Source organism: Podarcis bocagei (assembly GCF_964188305.1).
Source record: "Podarcis bocagei genome assembly, chromosome: 16".
Classification (NCBI taxonomy): domain Eukaryota; kingdom Metazoa; phylum Chordata; class Lepidosauria; order Squamata; family Lacertidae; genus Podarcis; species Podarcis bocagei.
Window position 1 is genome coordinate 31,053,358 of NC_138142.1, and position 26,614 is coordinate 31,079,971.

Sequence of the window (26,614 nt, forward strand, 5' to 3'; positions counted from 1 at the left end):
CTCCAGGATTTTAGGCAGTGGACATTCCCATCTCCACATGGAGATGTTGGAGACTGAACCTGGGACGTCCTACATGCAAAGAGGTTGCTCTACCACTAAGCTACAGCCACAGCATGGTAGGAGGTAGCTCCAGGAGAAGGTCTAGCCAACATAATGAATCCAGTAGTCCCAGTGGTCTTGGTTGCTTAGCAACAATCGCAAGAGGCCTAGCAAAGCATCCCAACTGTTGCATAGCTAGACAGTGAGAGGCTTCTGTTGCCGCCATCTTTGTGCCGACCAATAACAACCACACAGGGCAGCATCACCCCCTCTCTGTTGCCTGGCAACCACAGCAAAAGGCCAACCTTGCCCCCTGCTTCTTTGTTGCCAAGCAACCATTACAAGAGGCTTAGTACCACCATTTCTGTTGCTTAGCTATTCACATTCGAGACTGGCGGTGCCATCACCACTTTGTCGCCTTAGCAACGTACACCGGACAAAGTAGGGCTTAGCGGAGTCGTCAACAAAACAGATACCGCCACAAGCGTATATCCTGAAGAGAGTTTTATTGGCTCCAAGCACGGTGTGGGTGGATGGTTTTCTTCTGTCACGAAATCTGATTTAATCTTTGGTCTGGTGGTCTGAAAACAATCTGTCAAATAAAAGACGCTGGGCAGTCAAAAAAACACCCCCAGAGCTGGTAATGATCCCGCCATGGAGGCCCCTGGCCCCTCCCCACGAGCTATTCGTAGCGGTGCTTGCGCCTCTTCGCCGCAGATCGGATCATGGCGGCTGCCACACCCATCATGCCAATTGTCCCCACAGCAATGGCCTCGGTGACCTGTAAGAAAATGGAAGAAAACGGTGGGTGGGCTATGAGTCAGAGAGAAATTCACAGAAGTTGCATGCTGATGTCACACGCCCGACACACACTTCCGCGGCTTTACCTTTGCCCCCACCATTTTCTTTCGGATAAACCGCTCTTTACCACTAAATCATCACAAATGCCAAACCCCTGGTTTTCTTGGCAGGGAGTGGGTGGGCAAACAGAAGTGTGGAGAAGCCCTGTCTTCACATCATATCCATTCTTCTAATCCCGGAACTGGTGACCATAATAATAAAATTCATTCATTCATTCATTCATTCATTCTTCTAATAAATGGTTACAAACAGACTTGTATGGAGGGCTGGCTGAATCTGACCCCATCTTACATTTAAAGAGGTATTATACCCACTTTAAACAGTTGTGGCTCACACACACACCCCAAAAAAAATCCTGAGCGTGCTGAGAGTTTTTAGGAGTCCCCTACTCCCATCACAAAACTACAATTCCCAGAGTAGTTTAACCATCAATTCCTCTTTGCAGGGATCGCTGGGAACTGTGGAGCAGGTGGGTCCATCTGTCTGTTTCACTTTCTCTCTGTTTCTCATTTTTCCTTCACATTTCCATCTCAGTTTGCAAATTCATCGGCATTTCAGTATGAATGTCTCCTATATATACATACACGTTTTCGTATGCAATTTTGCAAAATATGCACTTTTTAGCCATGCAGTTTTCCCCAATGTAATGCTCCCCCCCCCCCAGTTATATTTTTTACTATTTATGCTGTCCCAAAATGTGCATTTTTTTCCTGCACATTTCTTGCCTGGAGAACAACATTGCAAAATTCAGAGAACTGTGAATTTTGAAAGATAGTTGTGTTTCGGTTTGTGTATTGTTTTGGAAAGCCCAGATTCAGTGTGTTTACCTTTAAATGCAACTTTACCCCCCATCCATACTTGTAAAGTAGGGCGGGATTGTGACCCCTGCTTTGCAGAAGGGGAAAACACTGAGGCTGAAAGAATACTGCCTCACTTCAAGTGAATTTGAGGCCACACTTGAACCAGAGACTTCCTGGTTTACAGTTTACTCACTGCAATGCATTTGCTCTAATAGGGTAGGCTTTGGGGTAAGAGGGAAGCAGCAGGTGTATTGGGATTTTTGCTCCAGAGAGTTGAAAGCGCTACCAAAAAAAGGACATCACTGCTGCCATAGTGAACGTGCTCATTCTGCTCTCTTTTCTGGTCAAAGAGGTGTTGCAGGTTTTTGGCCTTGCTTCAGGAACCTGCAAAACCTGTCTGAGCCAGACATGACAACATAACAAAAGAAATGTAAAGCAGAAAGAAAGAAGCCTCCCTCTTTCTCTTCAGTATACCTGAAGGAACGTTTCCACCCCCATTGTTCTGCCCAGACACTGAGGTCCAGCACGGAGGGCCTTCTGGCGGTTCCCTCACTGCGAGAAGCCAAGAACCAGGCAGAGGGCCTTCTCGGTAGTGGCACCTGCCCTGTGGAACGCCCTCCCACCAGATATCAAAGAGAACAGCAACTATTAGACTTTTAGAAGACATCTGAAGGCAGCTTTTAATGTTTAATAGACTATTGTATTTTAATATTCTGTTGGAAGCCGCCCAGAGTGGCTGGGGAAACCCAGCCAAATGGGCAGGGTATAAATAGTAAATTGTTATTATTATTATTATTATTATTATTATTATTATTATTATTATTATTATTATTAAAATATCAGACTCCAGCCTTATTTCCATGTTGTAGAAAGGGGAAACATTGAGGCTGAACTAACGCTGTCTCACTTCAAGAAAGGAGATTCCAACGAAACATGAGGAATCACTTTCTGAGGGTTAGAGCTGTTCTGCAGTGGAACAGATGTCCTCAGAATTTGCTGTGATTTCTGAAATGCGGGGGGGGGGACTGAACTAGACTGGACCCCTTCCAGCTCTACACTTCTGTTGTTCTACCTGGTCACTCATTGCAACTCCATATCGCAGGTCCATCACAAAGTGTTCACAGTTGTGGCTCGTCAGATTGTAGGGCATCTCCCTCCCAACCAGCTCCTCTGCCCGCTGGAGGATCTTGGCAAGTGGCAGCACGGGAATCGTGAGGTCGTGCTTGTTGTTCACTCGGAACTGGTCTTTCCTCACCACAACATCAAGCCAGTCCTTCTTCACGTAAGCTCTGTCAGACAAGACCGCCAGTACGCTGGCAGCACCGTTTGCAAGGCGGTCGCCTGGTGGAGGGAAGGAAGAAAGAGGTGGGGATATTCCAGAATCTACAAGCAGGGCAGGAACAACTGAAAGGACAAATTAAAATAGGGAGATCTGGGGAAGCAAAAATTTGGAGCACATTGATCACCCTCCTGCCATTAAGATGGTTGCTGCTGCTGCTGCTGCTGCTGCTGTTTCCACTATTATTTATTACTAGACCATCTGTGGAACACTCTATTTAAAGGAAACTTGTTTTCATCTTCTGGCTCCCACAATGCCTTCCTACAGGGAAACATGAAGTCTCTCCAGATGTTGCTGGACTCCAGCTCCCATGAGGCCCTTAAGTCAGCATAGCCAAGGATGACAGGAACTGTAGTCCAGCAATATCTGAAGGACCACAGGTTCCTCATCGCTGCAACAGGCATGGGAAACCTTTGGTCTTCCAGATGTTGCAGAACTACAACTCCCAGAGGCCCCCTCAAGCATGGCCAAGGGAGTTGATGGGAGTTCAGCAACATCTGGTGGCATGAAAGTTTCCTGCAACAGCTCTTTGAGAACCTCCGATCAGACCAAAGGCCCTTCAAATTGAATAGAGTATTTGAAAGAGCCTGGTTGTCTGGAACCCTGAACAGAAGCACTTCCGTGTTTGTTGCAGGCGGCACTTGCGCCTTCTACAAGCCATGTACAATCCTTGGAGTTCTACACAGAATACCAGGAAATGCTCTAAAGTGTGTGCGTGTGTGTGTGTGTTATAAATTAAGGTTACCAGATGTCCCCGTTTCCTGGGGACAGTCCCCAGATTTACAAATCAGTCCCCATTCAAAATGCATTGAAGTTGAAAAGTGTCCCCAGATTCATTGGAAAAAATCTGGTAACCTTATTATAAATGGTTCTTGCTGTCATTCTGTTACAAAGCCTGAACAGCTCAGACCTCTCCCACAAGAAGAGCCATGGCTGGGGGGCAGGGGGCTAGCCAGGTATTTTGCCCCAGGTGAAGCCTCCAGAGGGGTGCCATTGAAACTCCCAGCCTGTGTGTGTGCGCGCAAATGTGCATTGGGGGGGGGTGCCAAACTTGGTTTTTGACCTGAGTGAAATAAAGCCTAGTTTCGCCCCTGCCCATAAGCCATCCTAGGAGCTCTTGCCATGAAATAATTCTTACGAAGGAGTGCTAGGATCCAAGCCACGGAGCTGCCCCTTTAAGGCCTTCTGCAACCCAAGGAAGCGGAGGGGCCTGAGTGGGTGTGTCTGTCCCTAAGGTATAACAGGCTTCATTCCACTCCAAGACTTTGTAGGAGCAAGATATTTCATGGGCTTTGTCCTGGGCTGATGGGTTTCCATGGAAACTTACATTCAGGAGCTAAGTGAACAACTTTGCCTTCCCCAACGTAGATGGCCCAGTGCTGATAACAAGAGCGGAAGATCTCAATAAGGTCGCCAGGTTTAATTTCATCCTACAGGTAAGAAAAGAAAAACGAAAATTAAAGAAAGATTGAAGTGGGGGTTTTTGGTGGTGCTAAAAGGTTGCTGCTTGCCCATATCCCAGAGATGAGACAGAAGGGTAGCATTTCCTTTTGTGGCCAAGACTGATGTTTCTGGTTCCATGCCCAGTGCTTCACCCCAGGGGTAAAGGTAAAGGGACCCCTGACCATTAGGTCCAGTTGTGGCCAACTCTGGGATTGTGGTGCTCATCTCGCTTTATTGGCCGAGGGAGCCGGCGTATAGCTTCCGGGTCATGTGGCCAGCATGACTAAGCCGCTTCTGGCGAACCAGAGCAGCGCACGGAAACGCCGTTTACCTTCCCGCCGGAGTGGTACCTATTTATCTACTTGCACTTTGATGTGCTTTTGAACTGCTAGGTTGGCAGGAGCTGGGACCGAGCAACGGGAGCTCACCCCATCGCGGGGATTCGAACCGCCAACCTTCTGATCGGCAAGTCCTAGGCTCTGTGGTTTAACCCGAGTCCCTATCACCCCAGGGGTAGCCAATGCCAATAGTCAATGGATGTGGCTGGACTACAACTCCCATGTATGCTGACAAGCACACGGCATCCTGCCCACTGCACCTGCTCATTCATTTCCGCTCCATATCGTAGCTCCATAACAAAATGCTCGCAGTTGGGGCTGTTGAAGGTGTAGGGCATCTCCTTGCCCACCAGCTCCTCGGCCTGCCAGAGTATCTTGGCCAGGGGGAGCGGCGGCTGCGTCTCATCATGTTTATTGTTCACCCGGTACCGGTCCTTCCGTACGACGTCTTCCAGCCAATCCTTCTTCACGTAAGCTCTGTCGGGCAAGACCGCCAAGGCATTCGGAGTTCCATCCGGAAGATGGTCACCTGGGGAGGAGAAGGAAGAGTGGGGAGAGACAGAGTGAGAACGGGACGAAAACAGCACATCTCTCGATCTCTCGGCAAGCTTGCCTGTCTCCCCATCTGTTCTCTAGGCATTCAGACACCTCTTAAGATCCCGTAACCAAGTTGGCCATTACGGTTCCTGAGATCAAGGAGCAGGTTTCTTATCTACGCTTGGTAGCAACTGGGTGCCATTTTAATCAAGATGGCAAACTGCGCCTTTCAAAACTGCAGTAGCTTTAACCAAGGCTTGGCAACCATATGTCAGGAGTGCTCTGATGGTGTTTCCTGCTTGGCAGGGGGTTGGACTCGATGGCCCTTGTGGTCTATTCCAACTCTATGATTCTAAGGAGACAGCTATACAGCTGCAAATGAGACGTTTTAAGTGTGTTTTTAAGTGCATTATACAAATGTGACACTAGATGGCGATGGTGAGCTTATGGCAAATTCAATATTTTCTGAAAAGCTTTTTAAAGAAGCATTTCTCAGTGTTTTTTAAACATGTGTCTAGATTCCACCCAAATTTGGCATGGTGGTTGTTAAGATCAAAGACTTGTTTTTCATCTGTGTTTGGATACAATTTGGGTGCCATTTTGAATGCAGGTGGAGGACTGAACCTTTCAAAGCTGCATTTATTTTGAGGTTTCTTAGAATTCCTGAGCAACACCAGTTACTAGGCTGCAGGTATATGTTAAAACTGGATTGATGCAGAGAGGCTTCGCAAGGCCCAAGCAGCCATGGAGATGCAAAGTTAACAGGTGCATCAGAAGTCTTATAGCCTTGACTGAAAACGAGAGGAGCTAATATAAGAGCTATTGTAAGATTATTTTGAAGTGGATTTAATATTCCATTAAGTCCCTTTGTGATGATTGCATATTTGTCCCCACCTGTGCTCTGTCTTGCTCCCCAGATCCATCTTTTCCTTGACTCTAGTTAGCATACCTCATGCTAGTTAGCATCCCCCCACCACAAGAGCCTGAATCTCCCCACACCTGCCCTGTGGGGCTCTATGAATTTGCAGTATTTACTTCACCTCTTTCTTTCTTTCTTTCTTTCTTTCTTTCTTTCTTTCTTTTCCGCCCTCCCTCCCTCTCCCATTCCTTCTCTTCTCCTCTCGCTCCCCACCCTCTCTTTGGCCAAATCGACCCATGGCCCAGCTTCGACTGGCAGCCAGGGCAAGGGGAAGGGATGTGTGGTGGGGGCAGTCCCAGGTGTCTCCACTGAGGGGGGTGACAAAATGCCAGGCAGCACTCACCACTGGGCCTGCAGCACGCCCAAGCCATGCCCCACGGAGCATCCTGCCCTGGCTTGCCCCGCCCCAGGTGCCCGATCGGCTTGCTCCACCACTGGGCCAGGGCACCCACTTGTCAACCACATGTTGACACCAGTAAACTTTGCATCTCTTATTGAACCGTAAACAACTCATCCCCATCTTCCTAGCTTGGTGTTAAATCCCTTGGAGCTAACTGAGGAGTACCGCAGTGTGCTGAAGTGCATTGTTTGGGTACTTCTATTCCTGCCAGTAGGTGGTGCTGTTGCTCTGCTTATCCTCTGCTTGAAAGGCACAGCATCAGTGCAAGTGTAAGAGGGGGAGTCGTTGCAATGGTTTGGGAAGAGAAACTCCCCCAGGCTTCAGATAAGGGAAAATTTGGACTCTTGTAATCCCACCACCCCTAACAGTTGCCCACGCTAGCCAGGGTTGGTTGGGAACTGGAGTACAACCACATCTTGAGCGCCAAAGTCTCCCCACCATGACTCTAGGGATAGTTCATCAGAACCAAGATAAGTGGCCACGAGTCTTGCTGAGCTCACCACATTCAGTTGCCAAGTGGACAACCTTCCGATCCCCAACATAGAGGGCCCAGTGCTGACAAGAAGAACGGAAGATCTCAATGAGGTCTCCAGGTTTTAATTCATCCTAGAAGGAAAACAGGAGACAAAGTTTAGTTGTTGCTCTAAACCATCACAATACCACGATGAGGGTGGCGTGCATTTGCATATCCTCCAAGCCAAAATCTGGGACATCATCTTCCCAGACGCCATCTTCCCATTTTTTATCATAAGAGCATGGCGGCCATTTTGGTTGCTGTGATCTCACAGCACCATGTGAGATTTACAACACTGTGGTTTCCCCTCCCCCAAAAGTGCTTTTTAAAGACACAGCACCCCAAAATATGCATTTGGGGGCACCTCACAAGATTGCAACCCTGAAAAAGCGCCTTGGGGGGGATTTTGTGCCGTGAAATTGCCTGAGATCGTGGCAACCAAAATGGCTGCTGTTCTCTTGCGATAAAAAACAGGATGTTCCACTTTTTCTGAGACACTTGCAGGGTATGTTGTTTTCCATGCTGTTTTATTTGTAGCAACCTGGAGTGTAAATTCTTCAGTTTGATAAGAATGATACTTTGTTTTTCATCTGTTAGCTTAGTAAAGTTATTTAGCAAATCCGCTTCCTCTGGTACTGACCAGTCTGTTGAATCTGGGACACGATTATTATTTGATACTGTGGATTATTTGATATTATTTGATACTGTGGTACGTGATGAAAAAATCCTTCCCTCTGACTGAGAGCTTCTTTAGCTGTAGAACAAGTGCCAACTTTGGATGAGTAGACAATATTACTTTTCGGTGCAAGCAGGGGGCTAGGTTGTTGTGTCTACAGAATGCTGGTATGGAAAGTCTTTCTGCGCTAAGTGAGCCTTCTTTTCCATGATTATGGCTGGAATTCTGTGGGTGTTGAAGATGAGCAGAGTTTTTATAGTGTCCATCTTTGGAAAGACCTTTGGTTGTTTTTAAATCGACGTTGTCAACAGCGACACCTAGAGGGCCGAGCAGGAATGGATTGGCATTCACGTCAGCTGACCAAATTCACAGGCAGGCTGGGACTGCAGCCTAGATGGCGCCCTTGAGGCAGTCTGCCCAGCTAACTGCAGAAAGGAGATACGTCCACAAGCACAATTTCTGAGAACCCTCTAGGCAGCTGGCCATTGCCATGTTCTTATCTGGCTCTGTGCCCACCCCAGCCTGCCAAATTCTGCTCATGAGCTGCCCAGAGGGCCATTCATTTTGGAATTGAAACCCTTGCAAATCCTTTTTCTGGGTTGCTGGATCCAGACCTCCTGTGCCTTTTTAAACAGCTGTGCTGTAGGGGGGAATTTCACCACTTCCTTCTTATCACAGCTAACTGCATGGCTGCAGCAGAGAAGCTGCCACTGGCAAAACTACTCCCTGCTGTGCTGCTCTTAAAGAGACAGGAGATTTCTTCAGTTTGTTTTGGAGGAATGGTTATGCTAGTCTGGTGAGTGTTTCAGATTGTATCTGTCGCCATGTCCTATTATTAGAAAAGTTAACCAGCAAACGTAAGCTTAAACTAGCACAGGGATAAGCAGAGGGGGGTGCCTTCACCCCGATATCTCCCCTTTATCACATATAAAGGTAAAGGGACCCCTGACCATTAGGTCCAGTCGCGGACGACTCTGGGGTTGAGGAGCTCATCTTGCTTTATTGGCCGAGGGAGCCGGCGTACAGCTTCCGGGTCATGTGGCCAGCATGACTAAGCCACTTCTGGTGAACCAGAGCAGCGCACGGAAACGCAGTTTACCTTCCTATTTATCTACTTGCACTTTGCTGTGCTTTTGAACTGCTAGGTGGGCAGGAGCAGGGACCGAGCAATGGGAGCTCACCCCGTCGCAGGGATTCAAACCACCGACCTTCTGATTGGCAAGCCCTGGGCTCTGTCGTTTAACCCACAGCGCCACCCATGTCCCCTTTTTATCACATATACAGCACAACAATAGAATTGACCTATTCCACCACCACCACAGTATATGAATTAATACGCCAAGTATTTTTTCCTTAAAAAAAAAAGTTATGTACTCTCATTTTCCTACTCATATTGAAATACTGCCCCTCAATGAGGCCAAACTTAGATTCACAAAATTTTTAAGGGTATGTGTACCCCCAGAAAAAAAGTACTGAATATGCCTAATCTGACCCATACAGACCAGCCAACCAGCCTGCAATAGTTCTGGGAAAATCCGGATGTATGGCAGCCTTTGTCGGCAGTGCCATTTCCGGCAATTTTACTTTAAAGAAGCTCCAAAACATTTTTTAAAATGCATTTTCCCCCAAAAAAAAACTCCTTTGGGCAAAATGTCTGGATTTTCACTGTTTGAAATATAACAAAACACACACACACACACACACCCTACAAAAACCTTGCACGAACGAAAGAACATTATCTCTCCCCACAACTCTGTCTCCTCTCTTTTCCCACATAATGTCTATGACAAGAGTGTCTCTTACTGCATGTAAACGAACTGTGAAAAAGACTCTATGAAATGAAAGTGGAGACGCTATACAGTATGTACTTTTTTGTTCCACAAGAAAATCTTCAATGAAAAGTAAGGGGGGGAGGGCCCTCTCAAAAGTCAACAAATACCATAGCACGAATATTTCAGAGGTGGTGGTTCTCTCCCCCCCCCCCCCCAGTTATGACGAAGCTCCCTCTGCTGGCAGTTTTGTGCTCAGCAGGAAAAGAAGAGAAATGGGAAGATGAGCATGTATTACCCATTTCTTCTTCATCATCTCACTTTCCTTTTAATAGTCTGCCCTTTCACCAAACAACTCAAGGTAGCCTACAAGGCTATATCTCTCCCCCTGCCTCCCAACCTGCCTCAGCTTCACAACAAATCTGTGAACTAGGCTACACTGATAAATGAACTCCTGGTTCAGTCTCGCCCAATGCACTTCCTGGTTTAGTGGGGATGTGGACCCCTGTCCACAGCCTTCTAGGTTTATTACAGGGGTAGGCAACCTAAGGCCTGGGGGCCAGATGCAGCCCAATCACCTTCTCAGTCCGACCCGCAGACTGTCTGGGAATCAGCGTGTTTTTACATGAGTAGAATGTGTGCTTTTATTTGCTGCCAAGGAGTGTGGTGGAGTCTCCTACTTTGGAGGTCTTTAAGCAGAGGCTTGACAACCATATGTCAGGAGTGCTCTGATGGTGTTTCCTGCTTGGCAGGGGGTTGGACTCGATGGCCCTTGTGGTCTCTTCCAACTCTATGATTCTATGATTCTATGATTCTATGATTCTATGAAAATGCATCTCTGGGTTATTTGTGGGGCATAGGAATTCGTTTTTGTTTTTGTTTTCAAAATATAGTCCAGCCCACCACATGGTCTGAGGGACGGTGGACTGAAAAAGGTTGCTGACCCCTGGTTTATTAGGTTGCTCTGCCAAGTCCAGCCCGCCTTCAGCTAGTCTCCATCTGCATGCCTCTTTCCTTACAACCAGCCCAGTGGGCGACCCCAGATGCCGGCCTCCTTCTCCTAATTCTCAGTGTTGCCTTTGTAGAATTCAGAGGGGAAGAAAAGGAATCAGCCCCACAGAGGCTGCCCACGGCGAGCATCCCAGGGGGGCGGGGCAGCAATGTCACACACACCCCAGGGATGACACTCCAGGCGGGCCACACCCACTGCACCCCCCTTCCTCCGCCAGTGCAGCTCCATCTAGCATTGGCTCTGGCTCCACCTACTGTTGGCCTCGTTGCCAGCGGGCACTAGCCTCCACTGCATCGGTTCATCCCAACATCTGGAGCGACAGAGAGGAACCCTGCTCTATCACCACAAATTCCCCTGCCTGCAAGCAACTCTCCTGCATTGGAGGGGGTTGATCTAGATGACCCTGAGTGTCCCTTCCAGCTCTGTGATTCAAGTGGTGCACTGGTGGCAACTTACCCGCTCAGCTGGGTTCTTCACCCTGATGAAGAAGGCTGAGTGGTTTTGCTCCTCGTCGTTCATCTTCACTAGGCTTGGTGTGTTATTCTCAGTGTCGGCTTCCAATGGGCATAGCTAGGGAGGAAAGCATTTGGGTAAAGCACAGATAACTGGTGTTCCTCCTTCTCTCATATCTACTAAATCAAGGGCCAGCCAATGAAGGTGAAGTGTCGTATAAATGCATACAGAGTGTCCCAGGTTTGAACCCTGGCATAAAGCTATTGGTGGTTAATAGCCACAGTGGTAATAATAATAATAATAATAATAATAATAATAATAATAATAATAATAATTAATCCCTGTAGCTTTGCTTCTCGCAGTGAGGGAACTGCCAGAAGGCCCTCGGCGCTGGACCTCAGCGTCCAGGCAGAACGATGGGGGTAGTATACTGGGCCGAGGCCATTTAGGGCTTTAAAGGTCAACACCAACACTTTGAATTGTGCTCAGAAACGTACTGGGAGCCAATGTAGGTCTTTCAAAACCGGTGTTATGTGGTCTCAGCGGCTGCTCCCATTCACCAGTTTAGCTGCCGCATTCTGGATTAGTTGTAGTTTCCGGGTCACCTTCAAAGGTAGCCCCACGTAGAGCACATTGCAGTAGTCCAAGCGGGTGATAACTAGAGCATGCACCACTCTGGCGAGACAGTCCGCAGGCAGATAGGGTCTCAGCCTGTGTACCAGATGGAGCTGGTAGACAGCTGCCCTGGATACAGAACTGACCTGTGCCTCCATGGGCAGCTGTGAGTCCAAAATGACTCCCAAGCTGCGCACCTGCTCCTTCAGGGGCACAGTTACCCCATTCAGGACCAGGGAGTCCTCCACATCAGCCCGCCCCCTGTTCCCTAAGAACAGTACTTCTGTCTTGTCAGGATTCAACCTCATTCTTTACCTCCTTATGCTTTGCCTCGTCCGATAGAAGGCAGTATGCCAGTTTCTGGGACTCACAGGCAGCAGGGAGTGCTGTTGTGCTCAGATTCTGGTTTCCCAGAAGCCTCTGGGAGGTCACCACGAGGACAGGATGCTGGACTAAATGGGCATAATCCAGCACATTCTTGGATCTCCAGCTGGTTTTGGACTACAACTCCCATCATCCTTGGCTAGCAGGGCCAGTGGTCAGGGATGATGAGAATTGTAGTCCAAAACCAGGGACTCCTACATCTGATGCCCTGCTGCTCAGCCTGGACCCTCAGAGACTGCATCCCTCAAGACCTGGGCTGGAAAGGGGGCTCCCACTTCTCTTCTGTGAGGGCCTTGCATTGCATCAGCACCTGCTCACTAACAGAGGCAGCCTGCCCAGTGTGAGGCAGCAGAGAGCATAACGGAATGCCAGGTTCCAGGATAGGCAGCTGCCCCTTTAAGACTCCACTCACCTCAACAAGGAGGCAGAACCTGAGGAGGAGAGGCCCCACCCAGCATGCAGAGAAGGGCTTGAGAACACGAACTCTGGTTCAGGGATGGGAAAGTTTGGGCCTTGTAGAGGCTGCTGGACGGCAACTCATACAGCTCAGTTGGTAGAGCATGACCCTAGTGGTCCCTTCAACCCTACAGTTCTATGATCCCTGGGACCATTGGTCATCCTGACTGGGACTGATGAATATCTGAGGAGTTAGTTCTCCCACACATCCCACTCAAGTAGGATCAAATACAGTGGTGCCTCGCAAGACGAAATTAATTTGTTCCGCAAGTCTCTTCGTCTTGCGAGTTTTTCGTCTTGCGATGCACGGTTTCCCATAGGAATGCATTGAAAATCAATTAATGCGTTCCTAGGGAAACCGCCTTCAGACCAGGTCCGGGGACAGTCTGTCCCCAGACCTCTTCTGAAGGCTGGGGGGGGGGACAAGGGCTTTTCTTCCCACCCCCAGCATTTTAAAAAAACCCGGGACAGCGGAGGACTTCTCCCCTGTCCGGGCGATCTTAAAATGCTGGCGGGCGGCATTTTAAAATCGCCCCGGGACAGCGGAGGACTTCTCTGCTGTCCGGGGCGATTTAAAAGCCCCTGGGAAGGCAGGCAGGGGGGACAAAGACTTTTGCCCCCCGCCAGCCTTCAGAAGAGGTCCTGGACCTCTTCTGAAGGCGGGCAGGGGGCGAAAGTCTTTGCTCCCCCCGCCTGCCTTCAAAAGCCCTCCGGGACAGGCAGGCAGGGGGGAGCAAAGACTTTCGCCCCCCGCCCGCCTTCAGAAGGTGTTCCCGCCCCACCGCCCGGCTTCGGAGGAGGTCCGAGGACAGTGGGGAGGACGCGCTGCGCTTCCCCGCTGTCCCGGATATTTCCCTATGGGCTGTCGTCTTGCGAAGCAAGCCCATAGGGAAATTCGTCTTGCGAAGCGCCTCCAAAACTGAAAACCCTTTCGTCTAGCGGGTTTTCCGTCTTGCGAGGCGTTCGTCTTGCGAGGTACCACTGTAATTTGCTCCCTGGGCTCTGCTGTCCAGGGTCCTGAAAGACCTGGTTCAAGTTCCTGAAAGAATCTAATTCTGGCTGAACTCTGCCTATACTCTCCCTCTACCCCAGCCCACTTGGCATACAAGTACTTATAAAAACAAGAAACAGCCATGGATTGTCTGAAAGGAGGTGGGTGAGAGAAGGCGGAGAGGGAGAGGGAGGTTCAGAGCACAAGTATAACATCCTCTAAAGCAGAGTTTCCTAAACTTGGATCTTCAGCTCTTTTTGGACTACAGTTCCCATCATCCCTGACCACTGATCCTGCTAGCTGGGGATGATGGGAGTTGTAGCCCAACAACAGCTGGAGATCCAAGTTTGGGGAACCCTACTCTAAAGGGATGTGGGGAACCACTGGTCCTCCAAATGTTGCTGAACTACAGCCCCAAGCAGCATGGCCAAGGATGATGGGAGTTGTAGTTCAGCAATTTCTGGAGGGTCAAAATTCCCAACACCTGTTCTAAACATTGATCCAAGAGCCTGGGAGTGTGCCTAGGTCAATTCTGGGTAACCAAGCCCATCAGGCCTGTGTAATGGCCTCTATTTTTCAGAGGGGTGACTGCCTGTCTCGTACTGAAAAGAAAAGGAGAATCAAGACACAACATCCAGTTGTTCGGCTGGGTGTGAGCTGGCCACAGATTGCATGAGGCTGCTCTGGATAGTGACACATCAGTCAGGCAAGATTTATTCCAAGAAGGCCTTGGCAGCTGGGAACACACCTAGGAGATCCATTGCCTAGAGTGGGGAAGGGAGAATTGCCCAAGCACGCTCACTTTCTACGTCTTATTAGAGGGTGTGTGGGGAACTTGTGGTCCTCCAGATAGAGCTGGACTCCAGCTCCCATAATCCCATGAGCATGGAATGAAAACACAAGACTTAGATCAGACCAGAGGCCCATCCAGCCCAGCTTCCTGTTTCCACAATGCCCACCCAGGTGCCTCTGGGAAGTTCACAAGCAAGACCTGAGCACAAAAGCGCTCTGTCCCCTCCGGTGGTTTCCAGCAACCCTACTCTGTTGTTGTTTAGTCGTTTAGTCGTGTCCGACTCTTCGTGACCCCCTGGACCAGAGCACGCCAGGCACTCCTGTCTTCCACTGCCTCCTGCAGTTTAGTCAAACTCATGCTGGTAGCTTCGAGAACACTATCCAACCATCTTGTCCTCTGTCGTCCCCTTCTCCTTGTGCCCTCCATCTTTCCCAACATCAGGGTCTTTTCCAGGGAGTCTTCTCTTCTCATGAGGTGGCCAAAGTATTGAAGCCTCAGCTTCAGGATCTGTCCTTCCAGTGAGCACTCAGGGCTGATTTCCTTAAGAATGGGTAGGTTTGATCTTCTTGCAGTCCATGGGACTCTCAAGAGTCTCCTCCAGCACCATAATTCAAAAGCATCAATTCTTCGGCGACCAGCCTTCTTTATGGTCCAGCTCTCACTTCCATACATCACTACTGGGAAAACCATAGCTTTAACTATACGGACCTTTGTTGGCAAGGTGATGTCTCTGCTTTTTAAGATGCTGTCTAGGTTTGTCATTGCTTTTCTCCCAAGAAGCAGGCGTCTTTTAATTTCGTGGTGCAGATGGTGACAGCAACCCTACTAGTTCCCCCCAAATATTTTCCCTTTGCAAAAAAAGGGGGAAATTTATTGTAGGCAAACACAGCAGGTGGGGAACTGTGAGAAAAGCTTCACATCAGAGGCGGGCCCCAGTCCTGCCACTCGCCACCTGGTCTAGGGCAGGGCCTGACAGGCCATATAAGAGCTGCTGCTGGGCAGAGAGGGCTCTGTTTTTTGTTGTTTTTTTTAAATTGCTGTTATTTTTTACCTATGGCATTTAAACTGTGATATTAATGCTGTATTCTTAGTTTTAGATTTTGATTTATGTGGAAATTGTTTTCCATTTGGTTGTGTATTTTTTTGATGTGGTTTATTTATTGATGACTTTCGTAATTATGTAAATCTTGTCATGTTGTAAGCTGCCTTGAGTTATTGTTTTGTTGTTTCTGTTTTAATTATTTATTTGTGCTTTTATCTTGTGTTTTTATCTAGCGAATCACCCTAAGATCTTTCGATGAAGGGCGGTATAGAAATCTTAATAATAATAATAATAATATCTATGATTATTGTGGTTTCTTGAATCGGGAGCATCATCCAGCATAAAGTCTTCCCTTAACATTGAGGTGCAGCTCCAAGGGCCTTCTGGCAGTTCCCTCACGGCAAGAAGTGAGGTTACGGGGAACCAGGCAGAGGGCCTTCTCGGTAGCGGCGCCCATCCTATGGAACGCCCTCCCATCAAATGTCAAGGAGAAAAATAGCTATCTGAATTTTAGAAGACATCTGAAGGCAGCCCTGTTTAGGGAAAATTTTAATGTTTGATGTTTTATTGTGTTTTTAATATTGTGTTGGAAGCTGCCCAGAGCGGCTGGGGAAGCCCAGCCAGATGGGCGGGGTATAAGTAATAAATATTATTATTATTATTAATTAATTAATTAACTCAAAACCTCTAGGTGGGAATCGACAATAGTTCAGCAAAATAGATGTCAGTTCCTTTCTACACACACATAGCTCTCTGCCTTCACCACAGGACCCATGGTCATACCAAACAGGGACAAAAGGCTGAAAATACCAATATTTTTTGGTTTCTGTGTATACACACACACCAGTTGGTGCATGCAGTGACTAAGACCATCCTCTTACCTCATCCATGAAATCACTAAGAGGCCTTAGTGAAGCCATTATTCTCTCAGCCTCAGCTGCAACATGAGGGAGCAGTGGGTAACAATCATGGCCTACTTTGCAAGACCATCGTCAGGATGACTTGTAATGTTCAGACGGTGCTGCCTAAATGCCATTCCAACTACGACTAATACCAATTTTAATCCGTGCAGCTGAAAGTCAAGGGCAGCCGTGTCTGTTTCAGAAAAGCTATTTTGGGTCCAGCCTGTTGCTATAATAGGACATATAACGAATAAATACTGGTGGCCTTTCCTTCTGACAATGAGTGATACGGCTTGTTTATTCAACAAGATTTCTCCAGCACCCCAAGGTGTGTTTTCTCATTTGCAAATTCATTTCCATTTAATCACTTTAAAAGACAGATGATTAATCAACCAAAATTAATATGCATTAATCGCCTGCCCCCCTCTGCCTGTCTTTGCCTCCCTCCCCATCCCTGCCACTTCTGTTATTTAACTTCAGCTAAAATTTAGATTGTAAACCCCTTGGGAGCAGGGGCCTGTCTACGTCAACAAATGTCCTGTATATAGATGACTATATCAGTCCTCGCCAACCAGATGTTTTTTTGACTGCAACCCCATTTGCCCTCTGCTGGTGAGGCTAATGGGAATTGTAGTCCAAAACAGAAACATAGAATCCTAGAATTGTAGAGTTGGAAGGGATCATCTAGTCCAGAAATATGCAGCTGTCCCATAAGGGGATCGAACCTGCAACCTTGTTGTCTTCAGCACCATGCTCTAACCAAGTGAGCTATCCACCTGGAGGGCACCAGGCTGGCAAAGGCTGCTCTATAGATAATACTGTAGCAGGTTGGCAGCTTGGCTTAGCATGGGCAGATCATCAGATCCCAAAGCAAGGAAACCAATATTCTGACAGCTAAATGAAACCGAGAGAGAGACTCTGCTCTCCTGATAGCATCATAAGCCTTTGTGTTGGCAGTGCCCAGAGCAGGAGGAAACCAGGAGAAGGAGCTAATTGATGGGAGGTGGGGTCTCCCTGGTGTGCCTCAACCAGCCACCTTTGAAGTGGGATCAGGGGTCCTGGCTCCTCCCCACCACCTCAAAGCAGAACAGAAAGTCTCTGCAGAGGCTGGAGGAGGCTGCGATGGGGAGACAACTCAAGAGGAGGAGAACACTCATTTGGGATCTCCATAGTCCCGCAAAGCAGGTGAGCCCATCGCACCTCGTCTTAGAAATGAGGCCGCGGGCACAGAAACCACTGGGACTTCTTCCCTCAGTCCTGAACATCTTGCCTCATTCCTGAACTCCGGAATTCCGAGCTCAGTGTCTGCGGACCAAGCCTATACCCTTAACTTCCCTGATGGAAGATCTCTTTTCTTACTTACACGTCAGGGCCTCCTTCTGCGAGTGTTGGGCTTGAGGTAGGTACAAATTCAATACACCCCAGCAACCACCGCAGATAAAGTAGAGAAACCTAGAGGCAGAAACCCCCCTTCCAACCACGTACAAACCCTTGTGTACCTGCAGTGGGCTGTCAATTTTTCCCTGTGGCAAATGAATTTAACCACCCATTTTCTACCTGATGCTTGGAGTGACATCACAGGGAAAGCACTACCTCATCTGTTACCAAGTAACCATTAAATACTGTTGGGAGGGGGGGATATGTGAAGTGGGGGAGTATGATACCATTTGCCCCACCAACTCAGGAAAGTGTTTACTCACTTTTTCTCAGTTCCTTCATCCATGGGGACAAAGTCACTCGAGAGACTGCCTTAGCCCTTACATTGGGACTAAGGGACCTTTGGCCCTCTGGGTGTCGCTGAACTACAGTTCCCATCCCAGCCATGGGGCTGCTGGGAGTGGGGGTTCAGCAACTTCTGGAGGGCCATAGGTTCCTGAAGAATTTCCCCTGCAAGTTCCAAAGATATCACAAGCCCACTTCACAGAGCAGGGCTTTCAGTGTGGCTGCCCCTGTTCTGTGGAACAGTGTTCCTGTTGAGATACAACAGCCATAGGAGCAAACTCCAAAAGGCTGAGGTCCCTTACCTGGGCCCGCTCCCCAAATATTTTATTCAAGTTGGCACCCCTGCACTTTCTGGAAACAATATAAAAAAATTCCTTCCAGTAGCACCTTAGAGAACAGCAAAGTTTGTTATTGGTATGAGCTTTCATGTGCATGCACACTACTTCAAATATCTGAAGTGTGTATGCACACGAAAGTTCATACCAATAGCAAACTTAGTTGGTCTCCAAGGTGCTACTGGGATTTTTCTTTTTTTGTTTCGACTGTGGCAGACCAACACGGCTACCTACCTGTAACTGGAAACAATATGTTGCATCAACAAGCTATCCTAGCTGGATAAACAGGTCTCTGCCACAGGTGTCTACATTATATTGTTTTCAAATTTAACTGCTGTTATTTATCTGCTCCCAGTCACCAGTCTAGCTGCCACATTCTGGATTAGTTGTAGTTTCCAAGTCATCTTCAAAGGTAGCCCCACGTAGAGTACATTGCAGTAGTCCAAGCAGGAGATAACCAGAGGATGTATCACTTTGGCAAGACAGTGCGCAGGCAGGCAAGGTCTGAGACAGCATACCAGATGGAGACGGTAGATAGATGCCCTGGACACAGAATTGACAACTAACCACTGTGTCTAGGGACTGCATCGCCTCTCCTAATTGAGGTGTTACAGAGAAATAAGTTAGCCCTCCATTCCTCTGGACACATTAAGGAGGCAAAGGAGGAATTCTATTCCACATTTACAATTGCTTAAAGACCAGAGAGGGAGACTTTTTTTAATAATTATTTACATTTTTATTAAGACTTTAAAAAAATAAATTCCACCTTTCTATTCTAAAAACAGAAGCCACAAGACATTTATTTATTTTTTACAAAAGTCAGCAGGCAAAAGGTACCTAAGACAAAATTCTAAAAGGAGAGAAACAGCAAGCAGCGGTCATAAAACAGGCTGTCGCGAGCTTGTCTCTCAATGTGGCTATCTAGAAAAGGGGTATCCTTTAAAAGAAAAAAGTTTTATCTGGTGTCCAAAAAGACATAAAAAGGAGAGCTAGCTAAATCTCCTGCAGCAGGGGATTCCCACAGCTCAGGTGCCACCACTGAGAAGGCCGTGTCAGTCATGCCCACCAAGCACACTTCAGGTGGTGAGGAAACAAGGAGTGCAAATGTGGCATACCAGCCTCCTTTGAGGAATAGAATGCATGAACTGGTTTCTGTGGCTTGTATGCAGCTAAGTTCTACTCAGAGTAAACCCATTAAAATTGATTAACCTTGCTTTAAAAAAAGGTAAAGGACCCCTGACAGTTAAGTCCAGTTGCAGAAGACTCTGGGGTTGCAGCGCTCATCTCGCTTTACAGGCCGAGCAACAGAAGCTCACCCCGTCGCAGGGATTCAAACCGCTGACCTTCTGATCAGCAAGCCAAAGAGGCTCGGTGGTTTAGACCACAGCGCCACTAGCATCCCTTAAGCTTCCTTAGGCATGCCTATTAACTTAAATGGGCCAGCTCTGAGTAGGGCTACCATTGGCTACAACCCTATGGTTCAGGTCCTTGTCAGTGTTCAAACTTGATTTCTGGGATAATATTACATACAGAGTTAAGCATCTCTACTCCTTCAGGGAACACTTCCCACACTCCCCACATGACATGTGCTCTTCCTCTGGGCATCCATGCAGATTGGGCCCACAGCAAGAGTGGGTGACAGCAGTGAGGAAGACACTGGCATGTGGCCCCAGGACACCCCCAACCTCTCACTCCACCCCAGAAAAACCCTTGGCACTGAAACTGTGAGGTTTCTATAAGACAACCTTGAAAACATCCCCAGTATAAAAGCACAAAGTCAACATGTTTAACCTTCACTGAGCAGAATCTTGCGTTTAAAAACGAAAGCATCGTCTCCTGAACTGCACTGATTTCAGAATATGAAACAGACTAGGAAAGAGGCTAAGCTTCTAACAGGAGAGCATTCCCCGCCACGGGGATCGGTGGAGGAGTGCGCAGCCATTTATTCCTCTCTGTGCCTTCTGGGCAGGAATAAGCTGCTGACCACTGTCGCCGCAATGGCCACGAGGCCTACGCCGAAGAGCCCTACTGTGCCAGCAACCAAGGTGTCTCTCACCTGCAAACAACACAGAAGGGGAAACTGTTAAGCTGTATAGGCCTCTAAGATGTTGCTGGGCTACCTGCCAACATTTCTCCAGTGAAAATAGGGATGTCGTCAATAATAATAATAATTTATTTATACTGCGTCCATCTGACTGGGTTCCCCCAGCCACTCTGGACAGCTTCCATCATATACAGTATAAAAACATAATAAAAATGAAACATTAAAAAACTTCCCTATACAGGGCTGCCTTCAGATGTCTGCTAAAGGTTGAATAGTTACTTATCTCCTTGGCTCGGGGGTTGCATAACTCCACACCCTCCGATGCAAACAAGGACGTCCTAAGGAAAAGAGGGACATTCCAGGATCAAATCAGAAACTGGGACGGCTTCTGTAAATCCAGGACTGTCACTGGAAAATAGGGACACTTGGAGGGTCTGCTTGGGTTGATGAGCGTGCTAAGATACAGTTCAGCAAGATCTAGATGGTTCAGAGTTTCCCCACACCTCCTCTAGATTTTGCTGTGTGTATGTGGCTTTGTTTTCAGAGGGAATGCACTGGAACTCAGTTCCAGCACCTCTCAAGTGGGCGCCATTGCCATTCTAAGAGAACAAGGGAGGCGTTCACAGTGAGTTCCGGCACCTCTTTTTCTAGAAAAATAACACTGTTATATATGTGTGTGTGTATGTAAATAAAATCCTATACAGTATCCTAAATGCACCACAGTCTGCAGTGACCTTCATTCCAAGAGAACTGAACTCTGCACATGCACAGGAAACTCTGGAGTCCTTAAGCTGTTCGGCAATTGGGGAACATGCAACATCATTCTCACTACAGCTGCTCCAGGAAGAGTTTTTACACCAATACATTGGGAGAAAGGGGCTGATAAGATTAGCGTTTTTTTCCTGAAGGCCACAAAATTGCTCTTCCCTTTCGAAGCAGTGAGACTTGTGCTTCTCTGGCACACTGCAGACACGGCTGTGGCCCATCGATACGCACCTGGTCGCTCCTAGCCGTGCCGTAGCGCAGCCTGGTGACAAAATGTTCGCAGTTCTCGCTGGCCAAGCTGTAGCGGATTTCTTTGCCCAGGAGCGCCTCCGCCTCCTGAACGATTTTGTTTGCCGGGAGCGGCTCGTATTTCTGATCGTATTTGTTGTTGATGCGGCAGACGTCGTCCCCGACGATGCTCCACAGGAGTTCCTTCTTCACCACGGCTTTTTCGGACAGGGCAGACATCAGGCTGGAGGTGCTGGCCTGGTATAAGTCATCTTGGAAGACACAAAGGGAACATCAGTAATGCAGTAGGCCTGTTTTTGTACTCCTCTCTAGCCTCCTCTCTAGGGACGCGGGTGGCACTGTGGGTAAAACCTCAGCGCCTAGGGCTTGCCGATCGCATGGTCGGCGGTTCGAATCCCCGCGGCAGGGTGAGCTCCCGTCTTTCGGTCCCAGCTCCTGCCCACCTAGCAGTTCGAAAGCACCCCTAAGTGCAAGTAGATAAATAGGTACCGCTTTATAGCGGGAAGGTAAACTGCGTTTCCGTGTGCTGCACTGGTGCTGGCTCGCCAGAGCAGCTTCGTCACGCTGGCCACGTGACCCGGAAGTGTCTTCGGACAGCGCTGGCCCCGGCCTCTTAAGTGAGATGGGTGCACAACCCTAGAGTCGGACACGACTGGCCCGTACGGGCAGGGGTACCTTTACCTTTTACTAGCCTCCATTCAGACAAGCACGAGGCATGATCAGAGTTCAAGGATACATTCCAGACAGGAGGGTGTGGAGCAAGGCTGGTGAAGGGTGCTAAGGGCCAGGTAAAGAGGACTGGAGGGCCACATTTGCCCTGCTCCTCCCGGATTAGAGTTTCACCAGCCTGTAATAATATAATGCATGTGATATCCAATATCTTTTACAATAGGAATCATTTAAAGAAAGGATCCTGCCCATTCAAGTCCACTCTTCTTCAGAATTGACAGTCCTTGCACTACCTGACTTTGTTCGCCCACCTTCATTATTCAAAATCACCCATGTAGTTATACAGGATGTGCTTTTTAATACACAAAACCAGAACTAGAAGACTAGCTGTGCCAAATGCAATCCTATAGGTCTGGTTTCTCAGCAAAAAAATAAAAATAAAAAGACCAATAGCCGTCCCCCTTCACCCTCATCATCCCAAACAAGAAAGTCTGGAGGATGCAGCCCTTTTAAGGTAGGACTAGAGTGGAGATATTTTTTCACCCCAAGGGCCACATTCCCTTCTAGGCAACTTTCCAGGGGCCACATGGCAGAGGTGGGTGGAGCCAGAGGCAAAACCAGGGTGCAGCAAAAAAAAAAGGTGGAGCAACAAATGTAAATTTTACCCTCTCTGGGCCACATCCCTCACTGGCCAGTGTGGTGTAGTGGTTAAGAGCGATGGACTCGTAATCTGGTGAACCGGGTTCGATTCCCCGCTCCTCCACATGCAGCTGCTGGGTGACCTTGGGCTAGTCACACTTCTATGAAGTCTCTCAGCCTCACTCACCTCACAAAGTGTTTGTTGTGGGGAAGGAAGGGAAAGGAGATTGTTAGCTGCTTTAGGGTAGTGATAAAGCGGGATATCAAATCCAAACTCTTCTTGCTTCACCCGCTCCTTGGGTGTTTTCTCTGGGCTTAAATGGGTCCTTGAACTCTGTTCATGCCCAGAGCCATAGCTAGGGGGTGGCGAGGTGGGCCTCTGCCAGGGGCGCAGGCGATGGGGTGGGGTGCAAAATCAGCTAAAAAATACGTCTATAAATATAAATACAGTCATACCTCATGTTACGTCCGCTTCATGTTACGTTCTTTCAGCTTATGTCCCGCGGCGACCCAGAAGTACCGGAGAGGGTTACTTCCTGGTTTTGCTGCTCGCGCATGCACAGACACGCAAAACGACGTCACGCGCATGGGCAGAAGCAGCGAATCACAACCCGCACGTGCGCAGACGCACTGCTGCAGGTTGCGCTCTTTTCATGTTGCGAACGGGCCTCCAGAACAGATCCCGTTCGCAACCAGAGATACCACTGTATCAATTATTGCCTCATAATAAATGGTTTTAAATAGAGGATGAATTGAATGGGTGGAGGGGGTGTTGGAGGAGAGGCGGAAAGAAGAGCTAATTTGTTCGTGGGTAGGGGGAACAATCTGGATGGTTCTGCCAGGGGCGCAAGATCACCTAGCTACGGCTCTGTTCATGCCCCCTGTTTCCCTGGACGGAGGGGAGAGGGTGTGTGTGTGTGCGAGTCTGGGCCCGATTGCGTGGCAAGGTGTGATCCAGGGGAAACTGCCATGATGCACATCTCTCTAGAAACATCCTTCTCCAGACCCAGGGCCCTAATCCAATACTCTAGGAAAAGCCCCGCAGCTTTCTGCGTCGTGAAAAGGTGGCCAATAATTTCCATCTTGGCAATGCCCAGCATAGAGGCACAGGACCAGTTGGCATTGCTGGCAACCGTAAACCCTGCCTGACTTGGCCGTGCACCTGATACAAGCCTGAGGACCTTACCTGAGGGAGCCAGGTGGATCACGTAACCGGAACCCACGTAGATGGCCCAGTGCTGGTAGCCCACACGGGAAATCTCTATCAGGTCTCCAGGTTTCGGCTCTATCTGTCGAGAGAGAATCAGAGAAGCGAGTGCCAGGAGGGAGCTGATCTGATAAAGGAGTGTAAATCAGCAAGGTGACAATGCAGGCAGGACTGTGGCAGGAAACTGAGGATGCCAGCAAACCAGGAATTATGTTCACACGTGGTGTAAATATGTACAATTTTTTGGGTAAAGGGTGTCTAAGGAGATAACAGAAATCACTGAGTTAAAGCTGACCGAAAGTCCAGAGGTAGCATTATTATCAATTTACGGTGGGGTGGGTGGAAGGTTCGCAGGCTTTGAAGGGCTTGCTCACAAATTTATTGACAGCTGCACAAATTATTATAGCCAGGAAGTGGAAAGGGCAAGCAGAATATAAACTGGAAGAATGGTATAAAGAAGTGAGGGATATAGCTTTAATGATAAATTAACATGTGCCATTAAGGTAAGGCAGGGAATATGCAGGAGAAATGATTTTGAGGAGATATGGAAGGTGTTTGTAGCATTTGTACTGTTAAAACGGAAAGGGGTCAAACCATTGCAAGAGATGTTGAAATTTGGGGAGGTTGGATAGTTACAAGGGAATGGTCTCGGTAGTGGGGTGCACATTTTTATTCTTATTTATTTATGATTATTACTTTGTAAATAAAAAAGGACTGTGGCAGGAGGGCAAACGTTGAAGAAAGCTTTGTGCTGGGATTAGCTTAGATGCTAGGAGAGGATATATTTATTAGATATTATCCTTCCTCCCTCACGATAGTGTGTTCAACCAAGTGCCATCCCTTTGCAGCCCTGTTTAGGGGAGTTTTTAATGTTTGATGTTTTATTCTGTTTTTAATCTGTTGGGAGCCGCCCAGAGTGGCTGGGGGAACCCAGCCAAATGGGCAGGGTATAAGTAATATGTTGTTGTTGTTATTATTATTATTATTATTATTATTATTATTATTATTATTATTATTATCATTAAGAATCATAATAATAATAATAATAATAATAATAATAATAATAATAATAATAATAATAATAATAATAATAACAATAATAATTTTATTATTTATATGCCACCCATCTGACTTTTTTGCCCCAGCCACTCTGGGCAGCTTCCAGAAAAATATAAAAACGCCATAAAACATTAAAAACTTCCCATACAGATAGGCTACTTGTAGCCTTTTTGTTTTAGTAACCCAGGTTGCTTTAAGGCAGACTGGATTTTCCTGGTATTACCTCCTTTTCTCCCCCTTAAAATAACAATCACACACAAACAGTTTTGCAAAATGTAAAAATAACTTTTTCTCTCTCAGTATATATCTTGAAGAATACCAGAGATAGCAGCTAGGTGCAGGCAGGCTTAAAATGCTAACTCAGGACAAATGCTAACTCAGCTCAGGACAAAACCACTAAAATTCAGAACAATGCATCATTACAATAACACTCACATACTAAACCATTTCACAACATGACGCAATAATCCAAACCCCCCCCCCAGTTTGATTCCATGCGTCAAATTGAAAAGCCCTGTCATTTAAGACACAGCAGCGCCTTTGTGTGTGTGTGTTTTGCCAGAGTCCGATGAACTAGAAACTTATCATTTAACAGCAAAAACAGCAGTCACTTTGAATGTCCAGAGGCCTGTCTGGACGCTTTTCTAGGAGTCGAAATCCAACCTTGAGCAGCATAATCCCTGAGGGCACCCACAGAAGGCTATATTTAACTCGGTCGAGAGATGACAGAGAGACGCTTTAGAAGCGGCCGTGCTCTGTGACACACCACAATGCGCACCAACAGAAATGGTCAGAGCAACAGCAGAGGCAGTTCGGCTTCTCTGTCAACTGCAGTTGGTACTTACATAGCCAGACATCTTGAGGAGCTGCAGGCAGGCCGGCCCGGACGGATACTCCACCCTCGCCAGCAGACAGTGGCTTAGTTTAGCGATTGTGGACAGCTGCAGGCAGGGCGGGGTGAAGGCTCTAAATCGCCTTTGCGCTGGAAGGGGCCTGGGCTGAGGGTGTTGAAATGGGCAGAGGCAGGAATCCCAGAGGGACCGGCTGACTTGCCAAAAGCCAAAGCCGAGGAAACTGGAGGAAGCCTCTCATTAATTTTTTCTTTTTTCAAAAGGTGCAATATTTGTGTTTAGCCAGAACGTGGGCCCTGCCACCGAAAGGGCAAAACTTTCCCCTGGATTTCTCATGTAGAGGAAAGTTACAAAAACATACACAGAGAGGCTTGTAAATAGGGCATTGTTTGCAGCCATCTCTGGCTGCCTACATGCCATACGTTGAAAAGGCCGTCCCTCCCTCTCACCCGCCAAAAAGAATTGTGGGAACTGCAGTTTTAAGGGTGCTGGGAATTGCAGGTCTCTGCAGTTCCTGGGATTTGGTGTGTGCGTGTACATCGATGTATCACAAGTTGTGCTGCTGTTTAAAAATCAAACGATCAGTAATTTTTAAAAGGATGCAGACCTTGGCATAGTCACAAAGTAACATATTTTTCGGAGAAAATACTTTTGAAATACTGGCTACATGCACACTATACATTTAAAGCACACACACACACACAAACACACATGAATACTGGCCAGTGTAACGTGCGCTGGGCTAAACACCAGTTGTGGGCAGCTCATGGGAGTTAGAATAAATGGTGATG

The 26,614-nt window shown here is 47.8% G+C and overlaps 1 protein-coding gene across 1 annotated transcript; it reads right to left on the reverse strand.

Annotated features, from left to right (window-relative positions):
* Window positions 1-528: 528 nt before the first annotated feature.
* LOC308575468 (uncharacterized protein) lies at window positions 529-26,244 on the reverse strand. The gene is made up of 9 exons (XM_081174182.1): window positions 25,818-26,244; window positions 23,893-23,995; window positions 21,381-21,649; window positions 11,104-11,217; window positions 7,177-7,282; window positions 5,081-5,349; window positions 4,367-4,469; window positions 2,773-3,041; window positions 529-820 (listed from the first exon to the last, which is right to left on the reverse strand). The coding sequence occupies exons 1-9, from the start codon at window positions 25,827-25,829 to the stop codon at window positions 722-724; spliced, it is 1,344 nt and encodes a 447-aa protein (XP_081030308.1). The 5' UTR covers window positions 25,830-26,244; the 3' UTR covers window positions 529-721.
* Between the last annotated feature and the right edge of the window lie 370 nt (window positions 26,245-26,614).